We start from the raw sequence: 26,903 nt of genomic DNA on the forward strand, positions 1-26,903 counted from the left end.
TTGCTGGTGCACAGGAGTGAGGCTCCAGGTCGGTAGCAGTGCTGGTGTGTAGAGGTCAGTGCCTTGCTTTAGATCTAGGGGAGGAGGAGGTTGTGCTCCCTTTCCTGAGCAGAAAGCAGCTGCAGGTGGAGTGGGAGCATCTTATTTCTTAGTGGCTGAGTTCTCCTGACTCCACAAGGGAGCTTGCAGAGCATCATCCACTGCCGGGGGAGTTGGGGTGAGCGGAGGTAGGGACATCATACAACAGCTGCAGAGCTGCCGGAGCCCTGCAGCAGGCTGCGCAGAGAGGCTGTGGAGCCTCCTGCTCTGGAGACTTTCAAACCCATCTGAATGTGCTCCTGAGTGCCCCTGCTCTGGCCGTGGGCGTGCAGTGGATGAGCTCTGCGGGTCCCTTCCAAGCCCTCCCATGCTACGGTCGGAGGTGGAGCGAAGATGCCTCCGCGGCTGGAGGCAGCAGCAGGGCAGCGCTGCAGGACCCGGCCTGGCTTGCGGCAGGATCTGCGGCGTTGGCAGCGAGCTGCAGGCCAGGACTCGAGGTGCTGCCTGGCCCCAGGGCATCAGGGGTTAGCAGTGAGCCCAGTGGCACCCTGCTGGGTGCGGGCAGCAGGGCGGCAGCTGGCGCAGGAGCTGCCCGGGCGGTAACTGCTGCGCTGTTTGTCGTTGCAGAGGTGACGCTGAAGGTGCACGTCAGCGATGCCAGCACTCACCAGCCTCTAGCTGAAGCCTTCATTGAGATTTTTACCAACCAGATCTCCATTGCATCTGGGACCTCAGGAGCAGATGGCACTGCCTTCCTCAAGTTTCAGTACAAGCTGGGCAGCCAGCTGACAGTGACTGCCAGCAAGCATGCCTATGTGCCCAACTCTGCACCCTGGAAACCTGTGAGGCTGCCTGGTAAGAGCCCTTTGTTTTTGTTCTGAGGTAAGATTGTGCAGCTCAAGGAAGTTCCCCTGCGTGGTGTGATGTGTGCTGGTGCTTGGCCTGGGTGGGAGGAGGAGCACCTGTGCCTGGCATTAAAAGAACCCAACCCCAAGGTTTCTGTCTCAGTGAAACGTTGGCATCGAGGCTGGGCAGAGCTTAGCTCTGCTCTGCTCCTGGCTGTCCGTGGGACAGTGCTGCAGCAACCTTCACACAGCTGCTGGTGCCCTCAGGGCTCCACAGACAGCACAGAGCTTCTCTAGATCTTTCAGTCAGTAGGAACTCAGCCTGGAGAAGGTTCCAGGGGGACCCAATAACAACCTGCTAGCACCTGAAGGGGCTGCAAGCAGGCTGCAGAGGGACTGTTTGCAAAGGCCTGCAGGGACAGGACCAGGGCAATGGTTTGGAATGAGAGCAGAGCAGATTGAGACTGGAGGTGAGGAACAAGTTGTGCAGCAGGAGGCTGCTGGAGCACTGCCACAGGCTGCCCAGGGAGGTGGTTGAGGCCCCATGGCTGGAGCTCTTGAAGGTGAGGCTGGAGCAGGCTGTGAGCAAGCTGCTGTGGTGGAGGATGTCCCTGCTGAGTGCAGGGGCTTGGCCTGGATGCCCTTTGGAGCTCCCTTCCCACCCAAACCATTCTGTAATCCCATGAGCTCCATTCCTAAGTGCTGTGCTGCAGCAGCTGTGATGTGCTCACTGCTTTCATTGCCGAGGTGGAGGAGCAGCCACTGGCAGAGGCTGTGCTGTACAAAGGCCTCTCATTGGCTGGCTGTGTCCATGGCACAGTTACAGCCTGAAGCTGTGGTCTGCAGCTCTAAGGATGGTTTTCTAACTGAATTAGCAGGGTTGGTTTCTGCTCCAGGTGCAGAAACAGCACAGCAGAGCTTTGCATGCCCTTGCTGCAGTGCCTCTGGATTTGATGTGGCTTTCTGTTGGTTGTACAGGAGGGGAAACTGAGTCCTGAAGGCTGCTTCTGTGCTGCTGAAGAGAGTGGTAGAGGCTGGCTTTGAGATGTAACACCCCAGCTGTCACCTGCCTGCCTTCTGATCCCCAGCCACAAGCAGGGTCCAAGGAGTTTAGGGATGGTCCCAGGCTTGCATTCTACCCAGGGCACAGCCAGGTGTTGCTAGCGAGCCCAGGTCAGAGCTGCGGCAGGCTTCAAACGCTCTGATGTTGGAGGGGTGCAGCTGATCAGAGGGCAGCACTCAGCCTCAGGCCTTGCTGCCACTTTATTTGTCATTAGCATCACCCAGAGGGATTCTGTGACTTGCAGCAGGCTCAAGCAGCAAAGGCATTCTCAGGTGGGGAAGGGAACTTGAATCCCTTCAAACTCGGAGATAGGCTTTAGGCATTTCAGTCTGCTGGTTGCTTAGCTCCATTTCCTTGCTCCAGATGAGAGATGCTGACTTCTTCCTCGTGTCCTCTGCTGGATTCTGCCTCATTGTCCAGCTGCTTAGTGGAGCTCTAGTGAAGACCAAGCCAGGCTCTTAGGTGCACAGTGGAAGAGCAAGCAGCAGCTGCAGTTTGTTGCAACAAAGAGTTTCAACTCAAGAAAAGGGAATGATTCCTTCCAGCAGCAGCAGCAGCAGCAGCCAGAGATGCAAACAGGTTGCCCAGAGAGGTTGTGAAATCTCCATCTTCAGAGCTATTCAAACTGGACCTGCAGAGGTCTCTTCCAGCCACAGCTGCTCAGTGCTTGCTGGTTTGTGGCTCTCCAGACAGGCTGAAATGCAGCTTCCTCAGTGTAATTCAGCTGCTGCTTCAAGACACAATCCAGCAACCTTCTCTGCCTGAAGCTCCTCTGGCCTTGTGGCTCATCTTTCTGCCTCACAGTGAGGTCTGCTGAGTGTGACCTGTCCTGCCAGGGCCTGCAGGTTGTTTGGGCAGGGTTTTTTGGGGTGCTTCTCTCGTTGCCTTCCCTCAAACGTTGATTTTGAGGAAGGGAATCGAGCATGGCAGCATTGTTTTGGCACCTCATGGAGGCTTACAGAGCAGCCGTTGCACACAGCTTCCACTGAGCCCTTCTCTCCGTGGCTGGAATGTGAGCTCAGCTCAGCAAATGGATCCCTTTCACCTCTGATCTTCCCCCACTGAAGCTGGCAGATAGTTTGCCAGGAGTAGGATCCTTCCCTTTGCTCTCCCTGCCTTGAACTTAATCCCTCCTGTGATGAAATGAAGAAGTCACAACTTGATATGCCCCATGCAGGTTTCATAGGCCTGGGCTTTGAATTATTCCTTGCAAGGGGCACAACTTAAAGTTCAGACCCTCAACACTTGGTCAGTCTGAGAAGCAGCAGACTGAGATGCCTGCAGTCTATCTAGACCCCTTCAAGAGCTCTGTCTTGCAGTGCTCTCTGTGTCTGGAGCCCTCAGCACAAGAAGGACATGGACCTGATGGAAAAGGTTTAGAGAAGGCCATGAAAATGATCCTGGGGCTGGAGCAGCTCTGCTGGGAGGACAGGCTGAGGGAGCTGGGGGTGGTGCAGCTTGCAGAGGAGAAGGCTCCAGGCAGACCTAACAGCAGCCTGCCAGGACCTGAAGGGGCTGCAAGCAGGCTGCAGAGGGACTGTTTGCAAAGGCCTGCAGGGACAGGACCAGGGCAATGGTTTGGAATGAGAGCAGAGCAGATTGAGACTGGAGGTGAGGAACAAGTTGTGCAGCAGGAGGCTGCTGGAGCACTGCCACAGGCTGCCCAGGGAGGTGGTTGAGGCCCCATGGCTGGAGCTCTTGAAGGTGAGGCTGGAGCAGGCTGTGAGCAAGCTGCTGTAGTGGAGGATGTCCCTGCTGAGTGCAGGGGCTTGGACTGGATGCCCTTTGGAGGTCACTCCCAGCCCGAAGCCCTTCCAGGACCCTGGATGCCTGCTGTAGTCTCTGTGTGAGTTACAACCTTCTGCTGCAAAGCTGCAGAGCCACTGAGGTGGAGCTGCAGTTGTAGCTGCTGTGAGCAGCCAGCAGCCAGGTTGTGCTGTCTTCATCATCTGGCAGAACTGTTTGAGCTTCTCCAGAAGAATTGCTGAGCTCTTCAGCACTTAAGCAAGAGGATTATTTATTTACACAGTGGTAAATGGGAGGAGGAAAAGATGAAGATCTCTTTTTCCATTAAACTATTTATCAGCACAGCTGTGCCTCCACTTATTAGCAGTTCATTAATTTACCATCCCTTGAGTTGTTGAAGTGTTGATGATGGGAGCTGTGCTCCTCTCTCTGCTCTGTGCAGACTGCTCTGTGTAAATAATGTGAAGAGCAGAGGAGGTGTCTGGTGGTGCACAGGGGAGAGGACACTCCTGGGGCAGCGTCTGCCATGGAGGGAAGCTGCTGAGGCAACACAGGTCAGAGCAGCTGGCAGGGTCAGAGCAGACCTTGGCATTTAGCGTGGCAAGAGGTGGTTGTAGAAGCAGAGGCTGCTGCTGGTGTCCTTGGAGAGAAGAGCTCCTGGAAAGCAGAGGCCCTGTAGAGGGCCTGGGGTGCCCTGCAGTGAGTGTGCAAAAAGAGTCTCCCAGAGCAGCACTTGAGCACTGCAGCCCAGAAGGGCAGTGGCAGCCTGCATCAGGAGCAGCGTGGCCAGGGGTGGGGAGAGCAGAGCTGCTCAGCAGGCTTTGCCTTGCTGACACTTGGTGTGAGCTCCTCAAGGTACCTCCGAGTGAGTGCCCGTGGCAGCCTGCCCGTGGGGAGCAGCTCAGCCCTGGCACAGGGCAGGGATGAGCTCAGGCTGCAGCTGGCTTCGCTCCTGACTCCTGACAGGTCTCTCTGGAGCTGCAGGTGGTGACCTCAAACCCTGCTTTGCACTCTGCACTTCTGCTGCCCTGCAGGACTTGCAGCAGACAGAGTGCAGCCCCCGCCCTGTGCAGCCCCCCCCCCCCGCTCTGTGCACCCCCCTCCCCCCGCTCTGTGCAATTCCCCCCCGCTCTGTGCAGCCCCCTCCCCCCGCTCTGTGCAGCCCCCCCCCCCCGCTCTGTGCACCCCCCTCCCCCCGCTCTGTGCAGCCCCCTCCCCCCGCTCTGTGCACCCCCCTCCCCCCGCTCTGTGCAGCCCCCTCCCCCCGCTCTGTGCAATTCCCCCCCGCTCTGTGCACCCCCCTCCCCCCGCTCTGTGCAGCCCCCCCCCGCTCTGTGCACCCCCCTCCCCCCGCTCTGTGCAGCCCCCCCCCCGCTCTGTGCAGCCCCCCCCCCGCTCTGTGCACCCCCCTCCCCCCGCTCTGTGCAGCCCCTCCCCCGCTCTGTGCAGCCCCCCCCGCTCTGTGCACCCCCCTCCCCCCGCTCTGTGCAGCCCCCTCCCCCCGCTCTGTGCAGCCCCCTCCCCCCGCTCTGTGCAGCCCCCCCCGCTGCTCTGGCCACGGACGGCTTTGGTGCCGGCGCTGCAGGTGGCCTCTCGGGCACACAAGGGGGCTGTGCCGGCCCGGGCGCCCTGCCGGCGCGGAGGGAGGCAGGGGTGGGGCAGGGGTGGGTGCCGCTGCCCGGCTGGAGGTCTGTGCCGCTGAAGCCCTTCTCTCCCGCAGTGTTCTCCTCGCTGAGTCTCGGCCTGCTGCCCGAACGCTCTGCCACCCTCATGGTCTACGACGACGTAGTCCAGATAGTCTCAGGATTCCAAGGTATGCTGCTGCTGAGAGGTCACAGCTGGCACTCGGGTGGCACAGAGGGCAGGGCACCCTCCTGCTGCTTTCTGCCCCGTGGGGGAGGCTGGTTGGTGGTGGGCAGCTGGTCTGAGCGCTCTCCCGGGGGGGATTGTGATGGTTTGGGAGTTCCCTACCCCCACAGTGAATTCACCCAGGCTAGACTGAGGTGTCTGGGTTAAGGATGAGGCTTTCTGCTCACAGCTCAGCACAGATCCCAGGCAGGTCTCTGCAACACAGCACAGGTACAGCTCTGTGCAGCAATGCACAAGCTAAAAGCCATAGAGACACAGCAGCCCTCCCAGCAGCCAGTGCCCAGGAGGGGCTCACAACCACCCTTCCACCTGCTTCCCACCCCTCTACCTTATCCCAGAGCCTGCCTTACATGCAAGGTGAGCTGGGAGGACCAGCAAGGGGGTAGGAGCAGAAGGGTTAGTTGGGTTACACAGATCCAGGCAGAAGCCAGGAAAAGACACAGACACCCACAGAGTGCCTTATCTAGGTCTGTGTGCTTGCTTTTACACAGCTCAGCAAGCCTGTGGGTGCAGCAGACACCACCACTGCTCCTTTCCACAGCCTAGCATCTCATTTCTCTCACTGAAATGTTCCAGTCAGCCTCAAACCAGCACAAGGCTGGTTCCACCAACTGCTCTCCAGCTGCATTCATCCCACCTGGGAATAAGCACCTCTGGGCTTGGCTGTGCCAGCTGAGGGCTAGAGGTCACCTTCCCTCCACCCTGTGCTGGGTGTTTTTCCATCTAGCCTCACCCATCCTTGCAGCAACCATTTTCTGAGCTCCTTACTGCCCTAACAGCTTGTTGGGCTTTGTTACTGCTTCCTACTGTGAGTGCCTTAGATGCAGGCAGGCCAGAGCAGCTCTGCTGTCTGCATTACTGCACCTCCCTGTGAACTTGCTTTGCTCAAGTGCTGGCCCCCTCAGCCCGCCCAGGCACTGCAGGATCAAACCCACTGAGTGAGAACTGCAAAATCCAGCCCAGCTTTGCAGGAGGCAGCTGCAGGATGGGTCAGGGATGCTCTTTGCTTGTTGAAATGCGAGACCCAAACCTTCAGCTGAGCTAAGCTGGCCCAGCTGGCATGATGGCTGAGGTAAGTCTGGCAACAAAGGGACAGAAGTCTTTAAAGGTACCCTGGTGAGCCAGAGCAAGGGCATGCCCTCCCTGGCAGCACTCTTGCTGTGCATCAGCTGGGGCTCATTCACCTGCATCCTGGCTGTCAGCATTTCACCTGCACCTTTAGCAAGGGCTGAGGGAGCTGGGGGGGTGCAGCTTGCAGAGGAGAAGGCTCCAGGGGCACCTCAGAGCTGCTGCCAGTGCCTGAAGGCATCCTGCAGGAAGGCTGCAGAGGGACTTGTGCTGAGGGGCTCTGAGCCAGGCCAAGGGCAATGGTTTGGAGCTGAGGCAGAAGTTGTTGAGTGTGAGGGTGGTGAGAGTCTGGCCCAGGCTGCCCAGGGAGGCTGTGGCTGCCTCCTGCCTGGGGGTGCTGCAGGCCAGGCTGGGTGAGGCCCTGAGCAGCTGAGTGTAGCTGAGAGGTGTCCCTGGGCAGGGTGGGGAGGCTGGAGCAGAGGAGCTCTGAGCTGCCTTCCACCCTGAGCCCTTCTGGGATTTAAACCCTCCACAGAGTCACCGAGCAGGGCAATGCCACCCTCAGCACCACTGCCAGGTAACCTCTCCTGTCTGAGGAGCAGGATCCTGATGGCTCTCCTGGCTAGCAGCCACCCAGACGCTCCAGGGCTTGTCGTGAAGGGCAGCACTGGGTCCAAGTGGAGCTGAAGAAGCTCTGCAGCCACGACTGGTGGCATGCTCGGGAGGAGCCGGAGGGCAGCAGGGTTGCTGCAGCTATGTTCTGCAGCCCCAGAGCTGCCCTTCTCTCATAGGGTAAATGAGGTGAAGGCTGCCGAGCCACCAGGGATGCCAGCAGCCAGCAGCCGAAAGCTCTGCCAGCAGCCCTCTGCTAGCAGGGTGCATTCAGGACTCTCATTCTTATGCAAATGAGCTGGGATTATGTAATTAACTTTGAAAGAGCAATCGTCCTGTGCTTGCAGCTTCCCTTCTCCACAGAGATGGGGGCGTTGGAGGGCTGGAGGGACCTGTAACAGCCTCTTTCCCACATCATCTCAGCCCTCCCGGGAGCTGTTTCGGTGTGCTCCCAGTGTCCTAATGGATCTGCTTCTGCTGGTGGGGCAGAGCAAGAGGATGAAGGAGGAATGTGGCCCCCAGAGCACTCTGAGGGTTGGGACTGCAGCTCTCAGCCTTGCCCAGTGAGGGCCAGTTGATGGGACCAGCCACACTCCCTTCCTTGGGGCTTCTCTTGGGATGAAGCCTGAGTGAGGCAGTCTCGACTGTGCCAGTGCTTGAATGGAGCCTCTCAGCCTCCATCCGAGCTCCTCGCTGAGCTGCTTTTGCTCTCCTACTTCTCAGGTTGTTTCCCAGCAGCTTTGCCCCACCTGAGAGCTGACCAGGAGCTGCCTTGGCGCAGAAGCGAGGGCAGAGCAGAGCTGGCTCCAGCAGGAGCAGGCTGGGAGCGCTGCTGTGGGCAGCCCCAGGGGACCTCAGAGCTGCCTCTTCCACTCTGGAGCCTGAGGCTGGCTTTGAGGCCTCCCTGGCTGGTGAAACCTTGGCAGCTCCTGGCTCCTCCATGCTCTGTGGAGAGCCCTCCGTGTGCACTGCTGTGTGACAGCCTCGGCAGTGACTGCTTCTAATTCGAGTTGGTTCAGATCTCTGGAAACACAACCCAGCCCCTGGCTGCTTGAGTAACTCCTGCCTGGTGAGGAGGGGCTGAGGGACTTGGCACTGGAGAAGAGAAGACTGAGAGGGGATTGGATCAGTGTCTATAACTGTCTGAGGGCTGGGGGTCAGGAGTGGGGGACAGGCTCTGCTCACTGCTCCCTGGCATAGGACACAGAGCGATGACTGTAGGCTCCCAGAGCCCTGGCACAGGCTGCCCAGAGAGGTTTTGGAGTCTCCTTCTCTGGAGCCTTTCCAGGCCTGTCTGGATGTGTTCCTGTGTGCCCTGAGCTAGGTTGGATGGTCCTGCTCTGGCAGGGAGGTTGGAGTCGATGATCTCTTTGGGCCCCTCCCAGACCCTGACATCCTATGAGCCTGGGATCATCTTGCCCAGGGAGGCAGCAGGAGCCCTCAGCAGCTTGCACCGAGCTGTTGGTGAGAGTCCCAGTGCCAGCTCCTCTGTGCTTGCTTTTGCTGCATTTTTGGGTTGTTTGTCACCCTGAGTTCTCATCCCTGTGCTCAGCAGTGCAGTCAGAGGCTCCCCGAGGCACAGCAGAGCACTCAGGAGAGGAGCCTGCTCCCAGTTCTTTGCAGTCAGCTCCCTTCAGTGTTGTTTTCCAGTCAAGCCTGGACATTGGGTAAGGGAGATGTCTTCCCTTTTCACATGGCTGCTGTTTAATGGCTGTCTCAGACACTCAGGGGTGCTGCCAGTCTTGAGAGCCTGCTAGCAGTACATCCTGGAGGACTGAAAAGAGCAGGGGGGGTTGATAGCTGCTTTCTTTCCTTGCAGAATCACCAAGGGAATGGCAGCTAACTTGGAGGTGCTTGCCCACCTGCCCAGCAGTTCTTGCTGGCCAATGCAAAGTCTGTGCTGTGGAGTTTTATGTTTGCTCACAGCTCCAGCTGCTGCTGGGAAATAGTGCAGGGAAAGGTTCCAGGCTCCTGGTGGATGGCACTGGCAGCTGGAAAGCCACGGGGCTCCTTACAAGGACTTGTAGTGATAGGACAAAAGGGGATGGATTGGAGCTTGAGGAGGGCAGATGGAGACTGGGCAGTGAGGCTGGGCAGACACTGGCACAGGTTGCCCAGGCAGGCTGTGGCTGCCTCCTCCCTGGAGGAGTTCAAGGCCAGGCTGGGTGAGGCTTGAGGCAAGCTGTGCTGGTGGGAGCTGTCCCTGCCCATGGCAGGGGGTTGGGGCTGGAAGGTCTTGAAGGTCCCCTCCAAGCCAAGCCACTCTGTGACTCTTCCTCTCAGTGGGGTAATGTGAAGCCTAAAAGCACCAGCAGGGACTGACAGGAGCAAAGAAGCAAAACTGGCCTGAGCTGGCACCTTTGAACCATGTAGCCCAAGGTAAATTAAAAGCCTTTTGGCTCTTGGTTGTGTGCTGTGTGGGGAGCACTCTGTGAGCACCCCCAAAGAGCTGTGCAGGGCACAATGGCTCTGGGTGTGCAAATGGATTTGCAGGTTGCACACAGAAGGAGCCTTGCTGTGTCTTGCTGCACAGTGCTGGTGCTGAGCATCCACTGCACAGAGCTTCTTGGCTTCATAAACTGGGTTTTAAGTGAGGCCTGAAATGCCACCGTGCAGGAAACACTCCTGCATCATGGTGCAAGCAGAGAGACCTTTCAGTTATCACCTACTGATCCTGAGAACGCCACTGAGACTCCCAGGGCAGTCACCTGCTTCTGGTCACACCTTAGCCTGGGAAAAGGAGGAGACCTTTTCCATCCAGCCTTTGCCAAGTGATTCTTTTCTTGCATTTAAATAATCAGAGGCTCTCATCTCAGCCCCAGAGACAGTTCTTGTGGCCCAAGCCTTGTGAAAATTACGTGCAGCAGTTAACTGGGACTTGGGAAATCCCTTTCAGGAGTCTCAGCTGCTTTTATCTGGCCACTGCAGGGGAAGCAGAACTTCAGCAGAGGTGCTGGAGTGGCTGCTGCTCTCAACTCTCACATGTCCTGCTTCTGAGCTCAGCTTTGCTCCTTGAAAGAAGCCTGTAGTGGAGCTGGAGGTGCTGCAGGGAGGCAGCACAGCAGCCGCAGCGCTCCCGAGGTTGGGTGCCCTCGTGGGTTCGCCTGGCAGTGCTTGCAGAGAGAGCCTGGGCACAGCGCAGTGAGGGGAGGAGTGCGGCTCTGCTGCTCTCCCTGCCGGCCTTCTGGTGGCCCTGTCCTCAGGCTGCTGCAGCTCCTCCCGGGCAGCCCCCTGTGAACGTGCAGCCCTAGGCAAGGAGACCTCAGCCCTCGGCCCCGCTTGGACTCAAAGTCTCTTCCGTTGGTGCAGGCGCTCGGAGCCAGCCCCAGGTGCACTTCCAGAGGAGGTCTGTCAGGCTGCCAGAGAACAGCAGCTACAGCGACCTGACAGCTTACCTGACTGCAGCCAGCTCGCCCTGGGAGGTGGACAGCTTCCCCTACCTGCAGGGGCTGGATGGGAACGGAACAGGTAAGCTGCTGCCTCGCCTCTGCTCTGCTTCCACCTTGCTCCAGGGAGTGCCTCTTGGCCCTCTCGCTGTTCCCATCCCCCACCCCAGCACAGTCTGGGGTGGCAAGAGGAGGAATGGCTCCTGTGTGTCCATCTCCAGTTAGGAAGCAAGCAGGAGAGGCTCAGAGCAGTGGGAAGCAGGGAAGCTTTGCTGTGCTGAGGGCAGCTGGAGCTGAGGCATCGGTTGCCAGAGGCTGTTGGCCAGGGTTAGGCAGCTGTGAGGGTGGCCCAGCTCAGCCTGCTTTGAAGAAGGCTGAAGGGCCTCTTGAGATGCCTCCCTGCTGCTTCTCAGGGTGTGTTGCCTTCTGATGTGCTGATCTAGGTGGCTCCAGGTGTACACATCTGAACATCTCCTTTCTCTTACAGCCAGAAAGGTGTCTGCTGCCTCGCTCCACCCTCCTGTCTGCTCACCCCACCTCCTCCTATCTCTCCATCATTTCCCTCTTCTCATCTTCAGCCTTCATCTTCCCCTGGCTTTTCCTCCTCAGACATGACCTGCTGCCTCCTGCTCTCTCTGCAGACAGAGCTGTGCACTTCAGCTCTCAGCTCTGTCTGCTTCTGCACCTCCTTCCTTTCATCTCTACCCCAGAGGACAAGCTGTTGGCAGTGTGTGTGGGATTCCTCCCTCCCGGCTCTTCCTCCAGTGCTTTGCAGCCCAGCTTCCCTCCCTTGCCTTTGTTCAGTGGCAAGAGGTCTTGCCAGGATTTCAGGTGATCACCTCTCATGGGAGCTACACAACCAGGACATCCTCTTCCTCCTGGGGTACCTCCCAGGCTCCTGCACAACAGGTGGGGGCAGCCCTGGCCTTTCAGTCCTGTGTGTGTTGCCTGGTGCAGGTTTGCTGGTTGGGCTCCTGGGTTTTACTTTCACAGCCTTCAGCTAGGTGCATGTCACACATGGCCAGCAAAGAAAGGAGGTTTGAGAGCCTGGGGCCTTGTTTTCTGAGTGCTGCAACCCAGGCCCCCAGCCCAAAGTGTTTGGAAGTGCAGTGCAGTGGGGGCAAGGTGGCCTCCTCTCCTTAGCAGAGGTTTATCCTGCTGGGGAGACAGGGAACTCCAAAATCCCAACCTTGGGCTGGCTTCCCTTTCTTCCCCTGAGAGGGAAGATTTCATCTGGACAGCGTTTGGAGGCATTAGAGGAGAGATCAGCAGTGGCTGGGGAGTTGGGAGCCTTTCTGTTCTAAAGAGGTGCAGCTCTGAGAAGTCCAGAAGGCAGCAGCAGTTTCCTTGGGAGCTTCTGGAGTGCTCCTGAACACTGCCCCTTCTCTCTCTTCCCTTCTGCCCCTCCTCTCCTCTTCCCCCGGTTCCTGCTCTGGTGTTTCACAGATTCTGTTCATCTCTGCAGAGTTCTGGAGAGCTTCTCCTGTTTCCACCAGCTCAGGGCTGCTATTCCTTAATGGACTGGGCTGGAAGAGACCCCCAGAGCTCCAAAGCTCACCCAGTCCACCCCCCTGCACTCAGCAGGGACATCCTCTACCACAGCAGCTTGCTCACAGCCTGCTCCAGCCTCACCTTCAAGAGCTCCAGCCATGAGGCCTCAACCACCTCCCTGGGCAGCCTGTGGCAGTGCTCCAGCAGCCTCCTGCTGCACAACTTGTTCCTCACCTCCAGTCTCAATCTGCTCTGCTCTCATTCCAAACCATTGCCCTGGTCCTGTCCCTGCAGGCCTTTGCAAACAGTCCCTCTGCAGCCTGCTTGCAGCCCCTGCAGGTCCTGGCAGGCTGCTGTTAGGTCTGCCTGGAGCCTTCTCCTCTGCAGGCTGCACACCCCCAGCTCCCTCAGCCTGTCCTCCTAGGACAGCTCTTAGCTAAGTGCCATGAATGTGCTCCTCTTATGCCTCCCTGGAGTCCATCCTTGTAGCCAAAGCAAACCCAAGCTCCCATGTCTGCAGCAAAGCACCAAGCTGGTTCGTCCTCCCCACTGCTGGCTTGGAGCTGTTTGTTTCTTTATGAAGAGTCAGGTCTGACCTGCCTCTGATTTATTTTTAGAGCCCTTTACAGGTCACCAGATGTCAGAAATGACAAGCAATAAATGAAAGCTGACATTTATTGAGCCCATTCCCATTTGCTCTGTGTCCTTATCAGTTTTATAGCATGGGAGAGGTTCCTAAGCAGTGACTTTAATTTGGCCTCACAACAGAGAAGAGGAACATTCATCTCTGTAATGAGCAGTGAGGCACTGTGCAAGGTGGCAAGCTGAAGGCTGGAGCAGCTCTGCTGTGAGGACAGGCTGAGGGGGCTGAGGTTGGACTCCAGGGAGGCATAAGAGGAGCACACTTCATGGCACTTAGCTAAGAGCTGGGCTAGGAGGGCAGGCTGGGGGAGCTGGGGGTGTGCAGCCTGCAGAGGAGAAGGCTCCAGGCAGACCTAACAGCAGCCTGCCAGGACCTGAAGGGGCTGCAAGCAGGCTGCAGAGGGACTGTTTGCAAAGGCCTGCAGGGAGATGTCCCTGCTGAGTGCAGGGGGTTGGACTGGATGGGCTTTGGAGCTCCCTTCCCACCCAACCCTTTCTAGGATTCTGCTTGCCCATGGAATTTGTGGAGCCTCCAAGCCTGGCAGTGTTCAGGGCCAGGCTGGATGAGGCCTGGAGCAGGTAGGGCTAGGGGGAGGTGTCCCTGCCCATGGCAGGGCGTTGGAACCAGATGATCTTTAAGGCCTCTTCCAGCCCCTGCCAGGCTGTGACCCCACGGAGCAGAGCCTCTGCCCGCTGCGGCTGCTCAGCACGGGGGGGAGGACTCCTGCCGGCCCCGGGCGTAGCCTTCGGTGCAGTACTGTGGTGCTGGACCTGATGAGCCTGCTCAGATGCTGGAAGTCCTTAGTCACCGTGTCCCCCCTTCTGTCGGCAGGGAACAGCACCAGGTACGACCTGACCCCTGTGACCGCCGTCAGCGTGCACCTCCTGAGCAGCGACGGGACGCCGGTGCCCGTCAACGGCCCCATCTATGTCACGGTGCCGCTGCCGCCCAACTCCAACCTGAAGCACAATGCCCACGTCCCGGCCTGGAGGTTCGACCAAAAGTTTGGTAGGTAACCCTCCCTGTGCTTCCCCAGGCGGCCCCACTGGCCCCGAGCGAACGGCTCCCGGCAGGGCTTAGCAGTGAGGGCTGCAGCCAAGGCAGGGAAAGGAGCCTCGAAGCCAGGCGGAGGCAGAGCCCAGGGCAGAAGGAGCACTCTGTGTCAGCTGTGGAATGCTCCCAGTGCTGTGCACTGCAGGGTGACCTTTGCTGCTGGAGCTGCAGACTTTGCAGGGCGTTTAGGCTCTCTGTGGTTTGGTCTTTGTGCCCAGCTGCTGTGCCCTGCTGGGACCTGCTTTGCACCTTCAAAGTGCCAAGGGTGGAGGTGTCCATCAGGCTTGTCCTGGTGGCTCCCTCCGCTGAGCCCGCTGAGGTGTGCAGCAGCTGGCTGTGAAGGAAAAGGAGGGAAACCAGAGGTGAGGGAGGTGAGGGAGGTGAGGGAGGTGAGGAAGGTGCTGTGAGGAGGAAGCAGGAGCCAGAAGTGTGGATCTAGGCAGCAGCTGGCGAGGGTCTGTCCCTGCAGGGCAAACCTGAGCCAGTCTCTGATCACCCCCAGGAGCACAGCAGCGAGCACCGATCCAGCAGGCAGAGGAAGGGAGCAGAAGGGGATCTGGTGGGTTTGCTCCCTCCCTGCCTGTGTTTGCTGAGAGGGGCTTGGCTCTCTAGGCAGCAGGTCTGGAATCTGCTGTCAGGAGCTGGCTGCACTGGAGAGGAAAGCAGCAGGATTTACTGGAGAGTAAATTCAATCATGGTGTTAAATTTAGTAGTAAAAGAAGGGGGCAAAGGATGGATTCCCTTCCAGCCTGAGCCACTCTGGCCTTTATTCATCTCACCACGTCACAGGGAAATAGTTCTCAGCACTGTTTGCAGCCTCTTGTAGCAGAGGAGTCTGGAGTGGAGGGGCTGAACCTTTTGCTCCTTCTCAGATGTGTTGTTGCTCTGTGCTGTGTAAGTGAGGCTCAGAGTGCTGCTTGTTCTTGCTGTGCCCTGGAGCCTCCTTCTCTGGAGACTTCCAAGCCCCATCTGGATGTGTTTGTGTGCCCTGCCCTGGCAGGGGCTTGGACTGGATGATCTCTGAAGGTCCCTTCCGTTCTGTGACTCTGGGTGTGCCAGCTGCAGGCAGGGGGTTCCTGCACGGCAGCTGCCTGACTCGTGGCACTTTGTTTCTAAATCTGGCGGTTTCTGAAAGCTTCTGAATGAAGCTTTCCCTGTGGCAGGAGCTGTAATGCACCCAGAGAGCAGCCTGACTGCCATGCTCAGCAATCAAGCATGCCCCTTTGTGGTGCCAGCTTCGGAGTGCCACCACCCCCACACCCTGCCTGACGGGGCAGAAGCAGTGCACAGCTTCTGCAGCCTGCTGCTTGCTGAGGGGGTGAGCTTCTGAGCCTAGGGAGGTTACCTGCTCTGCAGTCACAGTGCCAGGCTGGAAGGGACCCCAGGGCCCATCTGCTGCAGCCCTTCTGGGTGCCAGTGCAGCTGAGCTGAGCTGGCTCAGCACCTGCCAGGCTGAGGCTGCAGACTGCCCAGTGCAGGGCACTGCACTGCTGCCCTTGGCAGAGGATTCCTGTGCCCAGCTGTGCCCATGGGGAAACATTTCCTCTGCAGCCCAGTGGGCATCTCCCCAGCAGTGACCTGTGCCCAGCACCTCTTGTCTTTCCCATGGGACTGCTTGGCAAAAGGGAGTCTCCATCTCCTGGCAGCCACCCTCTGTGCCCTGGTGCATGAGCATAAGCTCTGCCCTGAGCCTTCTCTTCTCCAGGCTGAGCAGACCCAGCTCTCAGCCTCTCCCCACGTGGCAGGGCTGCACACAGGGCCTCAGAGCTGATGCAGTCAGATGCAGAACATTTGGTTCTAGGTGGTGCTCTGCAAATGTGTTTGCTGCCCAGAGCTCAGGTTGGGCTGTTCCTGTGGGATGTGAGTTCCCTCACAGGCCAATTTCCACTGCCTTGATCTCAGCTCTGAAGGTTCAGTTCTTTTCCAGGCTCAGCACACCCAGGAACAGGCACTTCCAGCTAACTGCTCTCCAAGAATTTCAGGTTCTGTGTGTTGCCATAGAAATGGTAGCTCCCAAATGCTGCTCTCACCATGGCTGATGGCTACACAATAGGTGCAGATAGAACTGCAGAGTAGTAGACAGAGACCTCAGCTGTGAGAGGAAAAGAAGCTCTTCCCCTGCTGCTGCCCAGTGTAGCTCCCTGAGGTATGTTCTCAGTGCTGTGGTTCCTCTGGAGAGGTGTGGTGGGGCACAGGGGGCAGCTGTCTTGTTGGCCAAGCTGTCTGCTGGCCTCAAGGTGGATGTGGAGGTGAAGTGAATGTCCCTGCCCATGGCAGGAGGGCTGCAGCTAGAGGATCTTTAAGGTCCTTTCCAACCCAAACCGTTCTGTGGCTCTGAGGAGGGATTGATTTGTCCTATCCCCACCCCATGGAGTTATGTTTGTGGCAAAGCAGGCACAGTCTGGCATGGAGGTGGCACAGTCTGGCACGGAGGTGGAGCTTAAGAGGAATGAGAGGGAGTCATTTGGGTGCCAAAGTGCAGTGATCTGTGTTAAAGTGATAGAATTGACTGCTTCGGGTTGGAAAGGACCTCTGGAGGTCATCTAAATCCAACCCCCAGGGCTGGCTTCTGTGGGCATGGTGCCTGGAGCTGCTGGTGGGGTTGCAGTCAGGGCAAGCCAGCTGGAAACCAAGAGCAGGACCTCTGGGGCAGGTTGTGGCAGTGGTTGTGCTGGTTTGGGCTGCAGCAGAGTTCCTGTTCTGCAGAGCAGCTGCTACCAGGCTGTGCTCTGGAGGGGTGCTGGGAACAGTGTTGAGAGCAGAGATGTTTCTGCTCCTCCTGAGCAGAGCTTACACAGAGCCAAGGTCTTCCTTGCTCCACACCCGCCAGCAGGCTCTGGGGGTGCACAAGGAGTTGGGACTCCTGGGTGACCAGAGGGATGTTCCACACCCTGCAGCATCGTGGTCAGCAATAGAGCTGGGGGAGGAAGGAGCAAGGGGGGGAACATGCAAAGTGGTGGCGTTGGTCTGCCCAGGTCACTGTTCTGGGTGATGGAGCCTTGCTGAGCTCCTTCTGCCCATAGTGCTCTGCTCTGCTGCAGGTAGCTCAGCACCTCCTGCCTGTGGAGCTCTGCTCTGCTGCAGGTGGCTCAGCACCTCCTGCCCGTGGAAAGTGGGGCAGTGGCTCCCTGGTTTGCTGTGTGTGGCTTTTGCTGTAGCTGTGGAAGTGCCTTCCTCCCAGCACACCATCCTGCTCACTCTCCCTCCAGTTCTCTCCCCCACCCCAAGCAGGGCAGGGTGGGAGCCAGCAGCTACCTGGTGCTGAGTCGCTTGCTGAGCCCTCCGAGTCCTGTCAGTGGCTCTGCAGCTCCACCTACAGCAGCAGGAGGTGGGCAGAGGTGGGCAGCAACACCTCAGAAGTGGAGAAGGCTTCGTTGTGCTTGTGCAGCTGCTTGACAGGGAGAGGACTTGGAGGTGGATAGAAGTACAGACAGGAGCGTGTGAAGTGTCTGGGTGGGGCTGGAGGAGCTGGGACAGCCCTGGGGCAGTGGATCAGACCCCAGCGTGTGTCTGCTGCCACTTGCAGCTTGAAAAGTGGGAACTGAGCCTGAGCAGGATGTGAGGCTGAAGGAGGGAGCTGGCTGCAGTGCTCTGGGGTGTCTGCTGCTTTTATCTCTGCCTTGCTCTGATCATTTGTCGATAACTGAATGTGATTGATGATGTGAGAGAGCCAAGAGGAAAGGCAGCATCTGCAGAGTCCTCCAGGCAGCAGGGATGCTGCTCCAGCAGGCAGAGCTGAGCCTGCTCCTTGGGAATGTCATTATGGAGGGGTAATTATATTGGGGAGTCATCTTCAGACAGCCTCTTGTGGCATCCTGGGAGTGCTGAGGGGACCCAGGCAGTGCAGGCAGCTCCATGGGCAGGCTCCCTGGACACCCTGCCAAGACCTGCTTAGAACTGTGAGTGCTGAAAGATGAACTTTTCTGGTGCTCAGCACCTGGGAAGTGGCTGGAGGGCAAAAAGAGCAGGGGAGGCAAAAGCTACAGAGCTGCTCAGGCTGCGATGGGGAAGGCAGTTCCCTGCCAGTGTCCCAGGTGAGGCTGGTGCTACTGGAGCAGTGGCACAGCTCAGTCCTGCAAGCCTGGGGAGCAAATCCTCCAAGAGTGCAGGGCACTGAAGGGAGGAGCTCAGTGGATAAGGGTGAAGCGATGAGCTCTGGAGAGCAAGGAAGGGGTGAGCCTGGTGGAGGAGGGTGAAGGGGGAGCTGAGTGGAGCACACTGAGTGTGCAAGCTCGGGGCAGGGACATTTATTTTTTGGTGTTGCCTAGCAACTCCAAGCACAGAACGGAGATCTCAGCTTCAGTGATGTACATTTTTAACCCCTGGGGCCAGGGGATGAGGAGAGGAAGTGTCGAAGAAGGAATTTCTCCCATTCCCAGTCTGAGTGGTTTGGGTTTTTAGGAAGGGCACAGAAGTAAGCCCAAAGCCCAGGCTGCTGTAGCTGGGCTTGCTGTGCTGCCACAGATTAGAGGTGATTTTCAGCTGGAAGGAGTCTGCTAAGCAGCTTTCAGCTGAGAGGATGAAAAGCTTGGATTTGTGTCTGTCAGGGCAGGCTTTAGGAAGTGATTGTCACCAACTTGCCCTTGATGAACCCTCCACAAAGTGTCTGAGTCGTTTACTTCAGTGTGTTTTGAGCAGCCTTTGCTGTCCCACCCTGTCAGATCCCAGCCTGCCTCATCCCTCCTGACAGCCAGCGCTGCACTGGGCTGTGCAGCAGAGAGCCCTGCTGCAGGGACAGCTCTGCTCCCCGAGGGGTCCCTGCTGCAAACACGGGGGGCTAGAATAGCCTTCCTTTCCTTCCCCAGACTCTTTGGTCCAAGGGAGGTGATCTTAGGCTGGAGGTGAGGAGAAAGTTCTTCACTGAGAGAGTCATTGGACACTGGAATGGGCTGCCCGGGGAGGTGGTGGAGTCGCCATCCCTGGAGCTGTTCAAGGCAGGATTGGACGTGGCACTTGGTGCCATGGTCTGGCCTTGAGCTCTGTGCTAAAGGGTTGGACTTGATGATCTGTGAGGTCTCTTCCAACCCTGATGATACTGTGACAAGAAATGGGTACAAAGGGGATGTGCTTGGTTGGCTCTGCCTGATTTCATCCTCTCACTGGTCAGACCTGCTGGATGGGAACAATTCCTGCTGCCAGCAGCACCTCAGTGCCCTTGTGACAGTGGTGTCCTAGGGGCATCAAGAAGAGTGTGGCCAACAGCTCTAGGGAGGTTCTCTTCCCCCTCTGCTCTGCTCTGCTGAGACCACCTCTGCAATACTGTGTCCAGTTCTGGGCTCTCCAGTTCAAGACAGAGACCTGATGGGAAGAGTCCAGTAGAGGCTATGAGGGTGGCTGGGGGACTGGAACTGCTGTGGAGGAAGGCTGAGAGCCCTGGGGCTGGGTGATCTGGAGAGACAAAGGCCAAGGGGACCTGACCAATGTCTGTGAATATCTGGGGGGGTGTTCAGAGTGAAGGTGCCAGGCTCTGGGCCCAGAGAGTGGTGCTGAATGGTGCCACACCCAGCTGGCAGCTGGCACTGGTGGTGTGCCCCAGAGGTCAGTGCTGGGCCTGGTCCTGTTCAGTATCTTTATTGATGATCTGGACCAGGGGATTGAGTTGAGTCCTAGATCAGCATCTTGGCTCCAGTGAGCAGGGAGAGAAGAGGAAGAGGAAGCCAAGGCAAAGCTGCTCTCTCTCTGTGGAGAGGTGCTGGGAAGGTGGTATGCAGGAGTGGCCTGGGAGCTGTGAGGTCTCTTTAAGGACAGTTCTGAGGTGGGACCTGAGCAGTGTTCTTTATCAGACACTGGGAATCCAAGCTGACAAGGACTTGTTGCAACCCCCTCCAGACTTATCAGTTGTGTCTAATGGTCTGTGTGTGTACACTGCTGCTGAGGAGGCTGTGGGCTTGGCTGGCTGCTTGTGGGGGCTGAAATGCCCAGAGCAGGAAGTGCCTTGAGCAACTGAGTCTAGCTGAGAGGTGTTCCCTGGCCGTGGCAGGGGCTTAAGGAGATGATCTCTGAGGTCCCTTCCAACCTCGGCCAGTCCATGCCTAAAAGGCAGGAGCTTGGCTTCCCAGCTGGGCACATCCCTGGCTCCTGTTGCTCCCTGCTTTCCCCTGCTCAGCAGAGGGAGGTGTGAGCACATTTGTAACACCTCCCTGCACCCTTCACATCCACAGGGACATGGCTGAAGAGTAGCCTGGGCCTGGTACAGCAAGAAGGGAACCAGCTGACCTGGACCTACATCGCACCTCAGCTGGGCTACTGGGTCGCAGCTATGTCCCCTGCCACCCCAGGTAAGCTGGGACTGGTCCTGCTGCCAGCCACAGCAGGAGCTGGTCACTCACAGCTGGCATTTGTGCTTTGCAGAGTGACCTCACCTGAGGTGCCACAGCTTGGTCAGTCATGGACCAGTAGAAAGCAGAAATAAGCAAAGAGCAAAGATCCTTGTGGGGGGAGGGGAGGCAAGCCTGGTGCTCAAACTTGAGCTCACCACTGCTAGACAATCAGAGGGGCTGCAGCATCAGCTGGTGTGCCAGCTGCTAAGGAAGGACCTTGGTGGTGTGGGTCAGAGACCTTTGGAAGGTGCCAGGCCCATCTTTGAAGTTGATCAGCTCCTTGTGAAGGGCTTAAGCTGGAAGAGAGGAGGTGCAGACTGAAATTCTTTCCAGTGGGGGTGGGGAGACATCAGAACAGGCTGCCCAGGGAGGCTGTGGCTGCCTCCTCCCTGGAGGTGTTCAAGGCCAGGTTGATGAGGCCTTGAGCAAGCTGTGCTGGTGGGAGGTGTCCCTGCCCATGGCAGGGGGTTGGAACTGGATGATCCTTAAGGTCCCTTCCAGCCCATTCTGTGAATCCATGTTAGGAAGTTTCTGTCCAAGAGCTCCCAAGGAAATGGCTCCACCTGAGACCTACCCCATCCTGGCTTGGCTGTTTCCCCAGGGACTGATTGCTGCCTTTTCCTGTGGCCCTGGCACCCTTAGCATCACCTTGGTGACTGCTTCTTTCATACTGCACATAACCCAGCCTGGAAGTTGTAGGTCTGTTAGAGAGGCATCAGTGGTGAGCTGCCTGGGTACCACCTGCAAGCCTCTTGGCACAGCTGTTTGCAATCCCTTTAAGCATCCTGTGTGCTGCTGGGGCTGTGCAGATCACTCATGTTGCTGCTTGCTCTTCATGAGGTCCATGGCTGCTCTCAGTTCTTCAGCCACCAGCAGTCAGTCACCTCTGTCTGTGGAAGCCAACCAGCCAAAACCTCCTCCTCCAGAGTTCCCTCACCAGGTTTTCTGGATGGGACAAGTAGAGATGCAACCATTCTGGCTGTGGCTGTGCAAGCTCGGTTCTGGCTAAGCAACAGGGAGACTTTCCAGAGCCTGCTTGTAGGTGCCATGGAGGTGCTTCTTGCTCTGCAAGCCTTCTGTGCTCAGGTGCTGGGAGGCACTGAGGGGCAGAGCTGAGGCCTTAGTGGACTGGCACAAAATAGTTGTCCTTCAAGGCAAAGCAGCTCTGAGCCAGGCTGGTCGCAGTGCCGCTGGGAGGAGTTGTGCAGGGTTGGCAGCCTGCGACCCCAGCAGGAGCAGGCCAGTTTGTCCCTGCACTACCTGGTGTGGCACAGTTCCCACTAGTGTTGTCCCTGCCCTCCTTGGGTCTCTAACCCTTTGTGGCACTGGGAACTCCATTTCCAGGAACACCTCCACTGATTGATTTCTTCTTGGCAGCAGGACCAGTCAGTGGTGCCAGGGTGCTGGCAGGACAGAGCCTACCAGGATGTAGATATCCCAAGGGCAGTAGGCTTGGTGTGGTTTTCAGTGGGGCTGATGTCTTCTTGCTGCTTTGATCTCCTCGTTGAATCCATACCTGGAGGAATGGGCCAGAAGGAGCTCTGTACTCCTAGCAGTGGTGCTGCAGACCACTCGGATCCAGAGGTGGGGTTTGGCAGAGCTCGTGACCATCACCCTGGCTAAGTTTGCTGTCCCCCACAGCACATGCATGTCCCTGTCAGCTGTGCTGTACCTTCTCACCTGCAGGTGGACGTTTGGGCCTTGGTTTCAAAGTGCTGATGAGGACTTTGCAAGCCAGTGGGGTTGCTGCTGCAGAGCAGATGCTGCCCACATGTGCCTGTCAGAACATGTGCTGAGCACTGCTGGAGTGACCAGGCTGTGTCACTGGTGGCCTGGGGTTTAAAGCTTCTGGAGACCTGCTTGGCTTGGCTTGATCTAGGCTGTAGAGCACCAGTCCTGCCCTGCACTGTGTGCACTGTGCAGCTCCAGCACCACTGCTGTTGGTCTGGTCAGGACTTGGCCGTGGCACTGCCGCCTGCACTGCAGTGCTGGAGCTGCTGTGGTGGCTTCCCTGTCTCCAGTGGAGAGGGCCTTGGTGCACTGTCAGCAGCAGGAGCTGGAAGCTCACTGATGCATGCTCCCAGTGAAGCTCACTGCTGTTCCACAGGGATTCATTTGGACACCAGCACCTGCTTCCTCCACAGCCTGCCGCCTTCTCTGGAGCTGCTCTCTCAGTGGGCTCCAGGGCAGTGAGGGCCACCTGGTTCACTTGGCACCCTGTAGAGGAGGCCAGATCTCTCTCTCTGAGTGTTGTTCCTTGTGCTGCTTGCAGGCAGTTGCAGGTCTGAGTTCTCTTTTCTGGCTTTCCAGGTCCCATTGTGACTCACGACATTAGCAGCTACCACACCATGTTCCTGCTGGCCATCCTGGGGGGGATGGCTCTCATCCTCCTGGTCTTGCTCTGTCTGCTTCTCTATTACTGCAGGTAAGATTCAGTGGGCAGACACTGGCACAGGTTGCCCAGGGAGGTCAGAGATGCCCCCTCCCTGGAGGTGCCAGACTGGATGAGGCCTTGAGCAAGCTGGACTGTGTTGTCCCTGCCCGTGGCAGGGAGCTGGGAGTGGGTTTCCCTTAAGGCCCTTTCTAGCCCAACCCATTCTGTGACTCTGTTAAGTGTTTATTCGTGGGTGGGTTTGTGTTTGCCTTCCCCAGAGACTTGCTGCAGCTGCAGTTGGTGCTTCAGGTCTTTCACTTTACCTTTGCTGCTGGGATTTGCAGCTTTCAGTTTTGGGGTTCATAGAGTCATGGAATGGTTTAGGTTGGAAGTGACCTCAAAGCTCATCCAGTTCCAACACCCCTCCATAGGCAGGGACACCTCCCACTAGAACAGGTCGCTCAAGGCCTCATCCAGCCTGGTCCTAAACACCTCCAGGGAGGCTGTGGAGCACAGAATCACCCAATGTGATCAAAGATCCACAACCTCCCTGGGCAACCTGTGCCAGTGTCTCACCACCATCACTGCAAAGAACTTCTTCCTAACATCCAGTTTCAATCTCCCCTCTGCCAATTCAAACTCATTCCTCCTCCTCCTCCTCTCATTACCAGACCTGGTCAGTAGTCCCTCCCCAGCCCTCCTGTAGCCCCTTTCAGATCCTGCAAGGCCACTCCAAGGTCTCCTGGAAGCCTTCTCCTCTCCAGGCTGCAGAGCCCCACTCTTGTAGCCTGTCCTCACAGGGCTGTGGAGTCAGAGCTGAAACCCTCCCCTCCCCAGTCGCTGCTCAAGCACCTGCCAGTCAGGCTCCCCTGCTGCCCTTGCTCCTGCCCATCACCGCTGGGTAACTTCTTCTGTCACTGCCTTTTCCAGAAGAAAGTGTCTGAGGCCTCGTCAGCACCATAAGAAGCTGCAGCTCTCCACAGCCCTGGACACATCCAAGAAGGACCAGGCCACCTCCATGTCCCACATCAACCTGATCTTCTCTCGCCGCGAGTCGGAGTTCCCCGGCGGCCTGTCGGTGGCCAGCAACGGGCACGCCGACAGCTCGGGCGCCAAGGAGCTGCTGGGCGCCGTGCACATGGAGATGGCATCGCCCGGCGGGGAGGCAGACATGCACACGCCCATGCTCAAGCACTCCTTCAGCACCTCGCAGGAGTTCAGCTCCCGAGAGGAGCTGCTGTCCGACAAGGAGCAGGAGAAGAGCAGGCTGTCCCTGGCGGAGCTGACGCCCCGCGGGTCGCTGCGGAAGGGCTACCACCAGTCGGCAGACAGCTTCCCCCTCCAGAGGAGGCAGTCCAGCGAGGTGGCCGAGTGCTACGAGTCCCCTGGCAAAGAGGAGTACCGGAGGAGCTACAACGCCATGCTGTCCCAGCCCTTGTTTGAGAAGCAGGAGAGGGAAATCCAAGTGTCCATGGCCCACCTAGCTGCGGGCAGCAAGTACAACGTGCAGGAGCAGCTGTACCCCCCGCCCGCCGCCCCCGAGAAGGAGCTGCTGGACTGCAGGCCTGCCGACTGCCTGATGTCTCGCTCGGTGGACCACCTGGAGAGGCCAACGTCGTTCCCTCGGCCGGGCCAGCTCATCTGCTGCAACTCCGTCGACCAGGTCAACGACAGCGTTTACAGGAAGGTCCTGCCCGCCCTGGTCATCCCGGGGCACTACATGAAGCTGCCGGGAGAGCACCCTTTCGTCAGCCAGCCCCTGGTCGTCCCAGCTGACCAGCAGATTGACATAGAAAGACTGCAGGCTGAGCTTCCGAACCCCCACGCCCGGCTTTTCCCGCACCCCCCGCAGCAGCTGCAGCCCCAGCAGTTGGCCTCCCAAGCGGTGTCTCAGCAGCACCTGCAGGACGCGGGCGCGGCCGAGTGGAGCCAGCAGGGCGCGGCCATGTCCGAGTCCATCTCCATCCCTGCCTCCCTCAACGACGCCTCCCTGGCCCAGATGAACAGCGAGGTCCAGCTCCTGACGGAGAAGGCTCTGATGGAACTGGGGGGCGGGAAGCCCCTGCCCCATCCCCGGGCGTGGTTCGTGTCTCTGGACGGGCGCTCCAACGCCCACGTGAGGCATTCCTACATCGACCTGCAGAGAGCCGGCAGGAACGGCAGCAACGACGCCAGTTTGGACTCCGGTGTGGACATGAACGAGCCCAAATGCGGGCGGAAGGGGAGAGCGGAGCCGCTGCCCGCGGGGCAGGGGCAGGGGCAGGCGGCGGAGCTGCAGCAGCGAGAGCGGCAGGGCGCGGGCGGCGCAGCCTACACCCAGCTGGTCTACCTGGACGACATGGACCAGAGCGGCAGCGAGTGCGGCACCGCCGGCTGCAGCCCCGAGGACAATGCCCTGCGCTGCCTGCTGGAGGGCAGCGCCAAGAGGAGCGGCGTGCAGCTGCCCAGCCTCCAGGAGGAGAGCAGGACTGCGGATACCAAACCAGAGCCATTAACTAGTCCCGAACACGGAACCTCGGTCCGAGACGAGGAGGAGGAGGACGACGAGGAGGACGAGGAAGACGACCAAGGCGAAGATAAGAAGAGCCCTTGGCAGAAACGGGAGGAAAGACCTCTAATGACTTTCAATCTAAAGTGAGCTGTCCTGAGAATCCACCCTGCAGTGGAGGATCAAATTGCCAAATATTCTTTCTGTGGAAGTGCTTGAGTCTGATCTCTGATTTTTAACCGTTCTGGGGTCGGTTTGGTTTTGTTTTCAGTTTCTTTGGTTTGGTTGTTGTCGTTGTGGAGAGAAAAAGAGCAAAACAAACTGTGGTGGTGAGCGACGTTTGAGAGAACTTCAGTGCATTACTGTGTAAATGTTAGAGAAGAATTAAAATCATTCCTTTGACCCCCAGGGCTGCCCCCTCCCCACCCCCCACGGCAGCCAAGCTGAGCAAAGAGTGTGATTGTGATTCCATATACTTGAGCTTGGTCATCCAGGACCTTCTTTGGGTTGCTTTCTGACCTCAATCTCCTGATGTCTGGGGAGCTGGAGAAGCATTTTGGGGGGTGGGTTTTGGTTGGGGTTGTTTCCTAGGCCAGCTTTCTGCTGACAGTGCTACTGAGAGTACCCAAGAAGCACTCCGGCGGCTTCCCACACCGTGCATTACCTGCAGCAGAGGCTATGCATCGCTGCTTTTCTGTTCTAAGGAAGGGTTTGCTTCTCTTGAGCTTTTTTGTTGGTGGGATTCCCCCCCCCCCCCCCCTTCATTTTACAAGTTGGTTGTAAACCTTTTTCTATCCTTTTGATTCTGAACTCCTCAGCAATTTCCTTTTTGTTCTGGTGTAAAAGCTGCAGGAAACTCGAGTAGCATTCCCTTAGCATTGAAGCCTTTTGATGAAACCAAACTGAACTTTGTCTCCACTTTAAAGATTTCCTCCAATTCTGGTCCCCTTTACTCAAAGTGCCTTTTTTACAGTCACACTGAACACTCCCCTCCTTTTGCTAACTCCTTTGCATTGGGATTTTATAAGCCCCTGACCTTCTCTACCTTCTTTTATTTCTTTGGAAGCTGCATGCCAAGAGTCCCATTTTGTGCTGAGCATTCCTCATTTCAGTGTATTCTGTAGCTATCCTTGTATGTTGTGGAATTCTGTTTAGCCAGGGTTAGACTTTAGGAGAGAGACATTTGGAAGGGCCCAGAGTAGCCAAGAAGATAGTTCCACTGACTGTATATATTTGCTAGTTCCTTCTGGAATCAGGAGCTGACCATGCTCGTATAAAATGAACTGCAGGCCCAGAAAGTGGACTGGAATGTGTCTAGAAAAAAAAAAAACCCAAGAGAAAACAATTGGGAAAGAAAAAGAGGAAAAAAAAAGAGACACCCTCCCCCTCAAACCCTGTACTATCCAAAAGTGCCAGAACTGACTCTTCTGTGCTTTCTCCATACAGAGCTGCTTGGTTATCCAAAAATTATAACTGAAAATAAACTGAAAAGAAAAAAAAACAACAAACAAACCCAAAAGACTCTGGGTGGTGATGGTCACCTTGGGGCTGTCTTCTTTCAGCAGAAGAACATCTTGGGGGCACTTCTGCTCTGATGGGACTCAGGAGCACAAGGTCCTGCAGTGCTCTGCAGCTGCCTCTCAGAGGCTGAGGACAGGCTGGCAGAGTCAGGGCTGTGCAGCCTGCAGAAGAGAAGGCTGCAGGGAGACCTGAGAGCTGCATTTCAGTATCTGCAGGGGAGCTGCAGGCTGGATGGGGAGGAACTGTTCAGAAGGGGCTGTGAGGACAGGCTGAGGGCAATGGTTTGGAGCTGGAGCAGGGCAGAGTTAGGTTGGGCAGCAGAAGGAAGCTCTGCACAGTGAGGGTGAGAGGCACTGGCACAGGCTGCCCAGGGAGGTGGTGGAGG

At 57.6% G+C, this 26,903-nt stretch overlaps 1 protein-coding gene across 3 annotated transcripts in view; it reads left to right on the plus strand.

The window, feature by feature from the left end:
- The window catches only part of FAM171A1 (family with sequence similarity 171 member A1), a 63,888-nt gene extending 37,359 nt beyond the window's left edge, over positions 1-26,529 (plus strand). For all 3 annotated transcript variants that reach the window (XM_064166863.1, XM_064166861.1, XM_064166862.1), the window contains 7 exons: positions 667-894; positions 5,414-5,506; positions 10,552-10,710; positions 13,594-13,770; positions 19,977-20,093; positions 22,446-22,560; positions 23,440-26,529. In XM_064166863.1, coding sequence (XP_064022933.1) covers positions 667-894; positions 5,414-5,506; positions 10,552-10,710; positions 13,594-13,770; positions 19,977-20,093; positions 22,446-22,560; positions 23,440-25,147 — 2,597 coding nt within the window. In that variant the 3' untranslated portion in view covers positions 25,148-26,529. The remainder of the gene's footprint in view (positions 1-666; positions 895-5,413; positions 5,507-10,551; positions 10,711-13,593; positions 13,771-19,976; positions 20,094-22,445; positions 22,561-23,439) is intronic.
- Positions 26,530-26,903: the final 374 nt, after the last annotated feature.

The sequence above is a fragment of the Pogoniulus pusillus genome, chromosome 28 (assembly GCF_015220805.1).
Source record: "Pogoniulus pusillus isolate bPogPus1 chromosome 28, bPogPus1.pri, whole genome shotgun sequence".
NCBI classification, from domain to species: Eukaryota; Metazoa; Chordata; class Aves; order Piciformes; family Lybiidae; genus Pogoniulus; species Pogoniulus pusillus.